Source organism: Vigna radiata, chromosome 10, assembly GCF_000741045.1.
Source record: "Vigna radiata var. radiata cultivar VC1973A chromosome 10, Vradiata_ver6, whole genome shotgun sequence".
Classification (NCBI taxonomy): Eukaryota; Viridiplantae; Streptophyta; class Magnoliopsida; order Fabales; family Fabaceae; genus Vigna; species Vigna radiata.
The window spans coordinates 2,804,325-2,811,207 of record NC_028360.1 but is presented as its reverse complement, the minus strand read 5'-3'; the positions used below and the strand labels follow the sequence as shown (position 1 = coordinate 2,811,207).

Sequence of the window (6,883 nt, the reverse complement as noted above, 5' to 3'; positions counted from 1 at the left end):
TCTGAGTGATCAATCGGTGCTATTTTTGGGGGAATCGAGAAGGTATTGTCGGTGAAGCACGTGGAAGACAGTGGCAAAAGTGTTCGTAGTGAAAGTGTTCGTGGAGAAAGGTTAGTAAATTTGCTTTTCATTGAAGTTTTTTAAGATTTTTTCCTTTTATGCTTGTCCGATAATGTTGCATGTTGTATAATGTTTCGTTTTCGGTTGGCATGTGGTCCCCCATTATTAAAGTGTTGTGTAAATGTCTTTTTCATTGGGTTCTGGTTTGCCTATATTGTTAATCATTTTTGGTGTGGTCCCTTTGTTATTACTTTATAGGTTAAAATATAAGTATTGTGGTTTACGTCATGGAAGAAAATTTTGAAGTTGTTTTCCACCATGGTGGAAAGTTCGTAAATGAAGGGAAACTTATCTATGAAGGTGAGAGTACAACTTATTCATTTGACCCAGACGTTTGGAGCTATTTCCTGGTAGTAAGTGTAGTAAAAGGGTTAGGTTATGATGGGTTTAAGGAGTTGTTCTACTCTGTAGGTGGTTGTTCTGTCTTAGAAAATAGGCTGGAGCCTTTGTTGGATTACGTAGGAGCCATGCAAATGATAACCTTAACTAGGCTTAATGGGCAGGTGCATCTATTTGTTGTTCATAAAGTGTCTGAACTTGAAGTAATTCATATGTTAGAATATGTTCCTCAAAATATAGTTGAAGAGCAAGGTGAGGGTATGCTTGAGGGTGAACATGAAGAGGAAGGTGGGGGTATGGTTCAGGGGGAATGTGAAGAGGAAAGTGTGGGTTTGGTTGAGGGTGATCGTGAAGAGGAAGCTGAGGGTATGGTTAAGGGTGAATGTGAAGAGGAAGGTGGGGTTACGGTTGAGGGTGATCGTGAANTGTGAAGAGGAAGGTGGGGTTACGGTTGAGGGTGATCGTGAATAGGAAGCTGGGGGTATGGTTGAGGGTGAATGTGAAGAGGAAGGTGGGGTTACAGTTGAGGGTGATCATGAAGAGGAAACTGGGGGTATGGTTGAGGGTGATAAAATGAATGAAAAGGTTGTTGTGGATGAAGAAAGAGTTCAGGCTGATGATGTTGTTGAAGGTCACATTGTACAGAGGATGTTGGTGATGTTCGTAGCTGGACTTCTAGTGGTAAAGATGATGATGGCAATGATGAGGTTAATTATGAGTGTATGAAAGGTCTGGTTGATGTTAATGTTGAGTGTGATTTAGAAGAGGATGTAGGAGATGGAGGTGCAGATTGGTTTGGTAATGTCCAAGTTGATGTGCAATCTGATGATAGTGATCTTGATGATGGAATAAATAGTGATAATGATAGAGGTTTGTCCAATGATGAATGGAAATTTGATGAATTAGATAGTGGAGCAGAAAGTGATGGACAAGATGATGAAGAGGAGGGTTATGGGAAGTACATAACGTTTTCCATGCCTAAGACAATGGTAGATTATAAATGGGATATGGGAAGCTATTTTGCTAACAAGGAAGACTTTGTGGATGCCATCAAAACATATTCAATAGAAAATGGTAGAAATATTAAATATCTTAAAAATGATAAGAAGATATGTACGCTAAAATGTATGGGTGCTAAAGGACAATGCCCCTAGATGGCATATTGTGCTTATATGGAAGCCATTCATACGTGGCAATTGAGGACTGATGTTGACAATCACATATGTAGTAGAGAGCACAAATTAAGATTACTTAATGCAAAATGGCTCAGTAAGAGGTTGGAAAAAACTGTTAGAGAAAATCCCCAAGTAAAGGGAATGGAAATTCGGGAGAACATTAGTAGAAAATGGAATGTAGGTGTCTCTAGATGTATGACTTATAGAGCAAGGGCCATTGCTTCAGACAATATTGATGGGTCTTTCCAAGAGCAATATAGAAAGATTTATGACTATTCCAATGAGCTCCTAGCTCGTAATCCAGGATCAACGGTGAAGGTCAAAGTTGAAGAGACAGTGGATGAACACATTTTTAAGAGGTTTTATACATGTTTGAAGGCCTGCAAGGATAGTTTTGTGTCTTGCAGGCCAATTATTGGGCTGGATGGTGCTTTTATGAAAGGGAAATATGGTGGAGAAATGTTAACTGCTGTTGGTAGAGATGCAAATGACCAAATGCTACCTCTAGCTTATGTTGTGGTGGAAGTTGAGAACAAGGAGACTTAGAGATGGTTCCTTGAACTTCTGGTTGAAGATCTCGGTGGGATTGAAGTAGCTTCATCATTTACATTCATGTCGGACCAGCAAAAGGTAATGCATATGACCTCTTCCCTGATTATGTTAATTAACATTCATATATAAGTCATTTTTCTAACAACATAGTCATAATTTCATTCAACAGGAACTGCTACAAGCTGTACAAGAAGTGGTCCCTAGAGTTGATCAACGTTTCTGTGTTAAGCAACTATACTCGAATTTCAGAAAGCAATTCCCTGAAAAACAACTAAAGCGATTGATGTGGAAGGCAGCTACAACAACTCATCCACAAACATGGGAAGTAGAAATGAGAAATATAAAACAGCTTAATGATGATGCTTTCAAATACTTGTTAAAAATCCCTCCAAGGTTTGTATTTAAATTGTTATTGTTAAAAATCTGCCAGCTTTGAGCACTAATATTGATCAACGTTATCCAATGCAGGCACTGCTCAAGATCAAGATTTACTAGCAAACCTCAATGTGATACTTTGGTAAACAACATGTTAGAGGCTTTCAATAGTGTAATGCTGCATACAAGGTTTAAGCCAATCGTTAGCATGTTGGAGGAGATCCGCCTTTATTTGATGAAGAGATAGGCTACTAACAGGACAAAAAGCCAATCACTATCTGGGGAGATTTGTCCAAAAATCAAGACTAGACTAAATAAGGAGTCTCAGTTAACTAATTATTGGATTCCATAGTAAGCATGTCAAAGTTCTTTTATTATTTGATTTAAAATGTGTCAGTGGTTTATGATTAAAAGGTCTTTATTCTTTTCACTTTACAGTTGGTCAGCCAACAAGATATTTGAAATTCGCCATGTGTCCCAGGCTGGTGATAAGTTCATAGTAAATTTAGATGAAAAATTGTGTTCATGCAGGAAGTGGGAAATCACTGGCATACCATGTTGTCACTCCGTGGCTGTTATGAAATTTTTAAATGTAGATGCAGCGGACTTCATTCCATGTTGCTTTAGGAAGTCAACATATGAAGAGATATACTCTTCAATTATCTACCCAATAAATGGTAACAATATGTGGGAGATTACCACATATGTTGATGTCTTCCCTCCACCAAAAAGGATATTGCCTGGGAGGCCAAAGAAAAGAGAAGGTTGGAGCAATGGGAGCTGGTCAAGGATGACAAAAGAATGAGGAAGGGTGGTTTAAAGAAAAGATGTGGCATTTGTAAGGAGCTCGGCCACAACAGGAAGTCTTGCACCAAAGGAAAAGAGGCACCTGCTTTGAACTCTCAGCAACCTCCTCAAACTAACTCATCAAATCAGGATCAAGCAGTACTCCAAGGGGATGAATGAAGAATTTTAATGTCTTTTTTTTGTATGTTTTGGTATAAGACAACACTTTCTTTTGTAATGCGTATCAGTTGCACAATTATAATACCTGTCAGGTATTTTTGGTTGTTTTTGTATTACACAGCAGTTTCTTAATCTGCAGACAATGTTTCTTGTACATGGCGTATATGTTCCCTGTTTGGTCATTGAGATTGGTATTAGTTATTATATTGGAACACATCTTTCATCCAATTATCTGTTTCAAGTTTGTGATCTTTACAATTGCTTGAATAATAAGAAGGTTGACCATGCATTTACAGTCAAGCTGGATACCTTGGTCTTTAACCTTGTTCTTGATGCTTGTGTGAAGTTTAAATTGTCTTTAAAAGGACTGAGACTTATTGAATTAATGTCGATGACTGGGGACAACTGCCATTTGGTTGAATTAATGTTGAGTTTCCAACTTTACTGAGTGGTCCAAAGTGGAGAAAACGGGATCAAAGGGGTGGCTAAAAGGGGATATCCCTTCTGGTTTTTGTTTGAAGTGTATCAAAGACTTAAACTTTTTAGTGAGGCTGATGAAGGGTTGTGCAGAGAGTGTTGTGTTGTGTTGTGAGCTAAAAGTCGGCTTCATTTCTAACTTGAAAGTGGTTAAGCACTTTTAAATGTGAAATTATGCAGAAGAAATGATAAATTTATGCAGAAAGAAATGATAAAATTATGCAGAATAACATAGCTATTGTCGCACCTACAAACAAACAAAACCAGAAAGATGCCAACGCATCAGTTTGTACTCCATTTGGTACTCAATCATAGACTCGCCAATTTTATTATGCTACCACATATGTTCAGTGACAGGCTCCAATTTGTGTTTTAATGCAAAATTTTTATTCAAACAGCGTTTTGGCTTTTATAATTAAAAACCAAACCAATCATTCTCAGCCTCACTTGTCAAGGAAAGCAAATCCATCAAATCCATTCTACACTCCAGGCCTCTAAGATAGTGTCCCAGCAACATACCTTACACTATTTTTTAATTTCACTAATATGGTACCAGTTTGCTATGCAGTTTTACATCTCAGATTTATGCCAACCAGTTTGCTTAGTCCATAGCATATAAAACCAATAACAGCAATTGAATTTCAAATTCATAAACACATCAAAGAAGTCTCATTTTCATTGAAATGGAAGAAAGTTACAATAGAGTTATAAGACATCAGCCCATTCTCATCAGCATTAACACTAAAATTGTGTTTATTACACATAAACAACAAACCATAAATATCAACACCTTCATCCACTTTTGAACAACCAAGAACAATTTCTCTAACTTAACAAACATTTTCCTATTAATTTCCATTTCTTCACTGTGCAACAACCTTTCTTGCTTTCCTTCACACTTCAAACATGTGCCCTTTTCCTCTTTCACAACATTCGTGCACGATTTGAAGTAGTTGCAACCACCCTCTTCAGCACCACTCTGTATAAAGAACAATCTCTTCTTAGAAACACTTCGACATAATACAAACATCAAATAAATCATACCTTATACTTCGAGCATCCCCAAAATTGCTTCTCACGATTCTTCAAAGTTTTAGCAGTTCGCATCACACATCTCAGTCCACAGTGGCAAATCGGTGGACACATGTTACGGTTCTCCTTCATCCATATATTGCATGTCGACGAACAACATGAATGCTCCTTTGACATCGTCTTCTCCTTCGACATCGTCTTCCAAGAACTACGCTCACCCACCCGTCCACCTACGTCGCACCAGAACACACTCCAATTTATGGATGAACCTCGCTCAATTTATGGATTTAGGGATTTCTTCCAATTTAGGGATTTCTTCAAATCCTAATTAATCTCCCCAATTATCCCCAATTACAGACCCAGGTCAGAGTTACCTAAAATCTAATCACCTCTTTTTTTAATTGAAACGTGCGTTTTGATAAGAAGTAACAAATTTTAAATATAAAAATGATGAAAAGCCATGTAACATGACCAAGGTTTGCCACGTCAGGAAGACTTCGTCTTGTCACCAACCCACGTTTCAATTTTTGTAACGTCATCTAGCCAACTTAACGGCAAGACCTCAATTGAGTTAAATTTGCCACATTAAGGACCAAATCGAGATGTTTAGAAATAAAGGGACCAAATTGAGAGAACCCAACAAAAATAGGGATGTCGGAAATGATTAAACCATTTTTGCTTTTGTAATATACGCATAGCATTTGTTATTTTGAGACTAATCAAAGTAATTATAATCGAAAATGAATGTTTTGTTTAATTTTGTTTTTAGTTTCTACACAAAAAAATGTAATCCAACTAAGATAGCTTACATTTGAATCTTTAGTAATTTCAAACAATGATATCAATATTGTCATATAGAAAAATTTATATTTTTATAAGTTACGAGTGTCAGGACCTAAAAAAGATCTGGGTCAAGGGCTATTGGGCCTTGTAAGAGGTACCCAGGCCCTAAAGAATAAGACATCTGACTCTAGAGAAGGCACCTTAGAAAATCTGATTCTTAGTTTTAGCTTCTCTCTCTAAAAAGAAAACTCTTTTGCCTTAAAATATTCTTTTCCTTCTCTCTAAAATTCCAGCAAAGTGAATCGTTTGATTCTTGATTTGGTGTTGCCAAATCGTTCCTGGCACAGAGGGCTTCGATTCAAACCGAACAATTCTTCGTTCCAGCGGGTTCTGTAAGTTCAACGCGATACAAGTCACTGTTAAGCTTTCCAGGTAAGGGGAGCTAATTATTTTTGTATGAATTTATTTTATAAAAATATATGCAGATTGAATGTTGAACTGGTACATGTGGAAATTTATGTTTGTAAGTGTCTTTGTTGAAATTAATTTTTTTTGGCTGAAATTGATCTGGTTTGAGGGTTTGGAGTAAGGGCTCTGTGATAGCATGTATATGGGTATTAAAAAGGTGTACAGGTACTGTTTAAGGTTATTGTGAGGGGAAGGGAGATATATATAACTGGGTATTTGATGTCTAGAACACTGTAGGACAGTTTTAATAACTTGGATAATTAAATCATAACTTGTTGAGAGCCTTTCTTTGTTGGTAGGATAGAGGGGACTTAAAAACCTGAGTTGGCACGTCCCTGATCATAGAGCAGCCCTGGCTTGGTCCAGTACGTTGTGACTAGTAATATGTGCTAACGCTGAAGGTGAGTCTGATGCGTTCAGACATCTAAATGTTACCAATAAAGGGCTATTGGTAAAACCTGAAGACAAGTTTCGATGATGCTGCAAATTGTAATCTTTGTTTGTAATAAGAGAATATTTAAAAGCAACTTGTAGTATCTTGAATGTAGTAGGAAAATAATTAATATTGTAATTTTTACTGATACAATCGATTATGA

At 37.1% G+C, this 6,883-nt stretch overlaps 1 protein-coding gene across 1 annotated transcript; it reads left to right on the top strand.

Moving 5' to 3' along the window:
* Window positions 1-942: 942 nt before the first annotated feature.
* LOC106774682 lies at window positions 943-2,180 on the top strand. The gene is made up of 3 exons (XM_014661727.1): window positions 943-1,012; window positions 1,105-1,448; window positions 1,614-2,180. The coding sequence occupies exons 1-3, from the start codon at window positions 943-945 to the stop codon at window positions 2,178-2,180; spliced, it is 981 nt and encodes a 326-aa protein (XP_014517213.1).
* The last annotated feature ends 4,703 nt before the right edge of the window (window positions 2,181-6,883 follow it).

Bases quoted from the DNA above. Each gene is read 5' to 3' on its own strand.
- LOC106774682 (XM_014661727.1), top strand. From the start codon at position 943: ATGGTTGAGGGTGAATGTGAAGAGGAAGGTGGGGTTACAGTTGAGGGT. The intron at 1,013-1,104 runs GTATGGTTGAGG...CACATTGTACAG, and splicing joins TCATGAAGAGGAAACTGGGG to AGGATGTTGGTGATGTTCGT. The intron at 1,449-1,613 runs GTAGATTATAAA...CAATGCCCCTAG, and splicing joins TTTCCATGCCTAAGACAATG to ATGGCATATTGTGCTTATAT.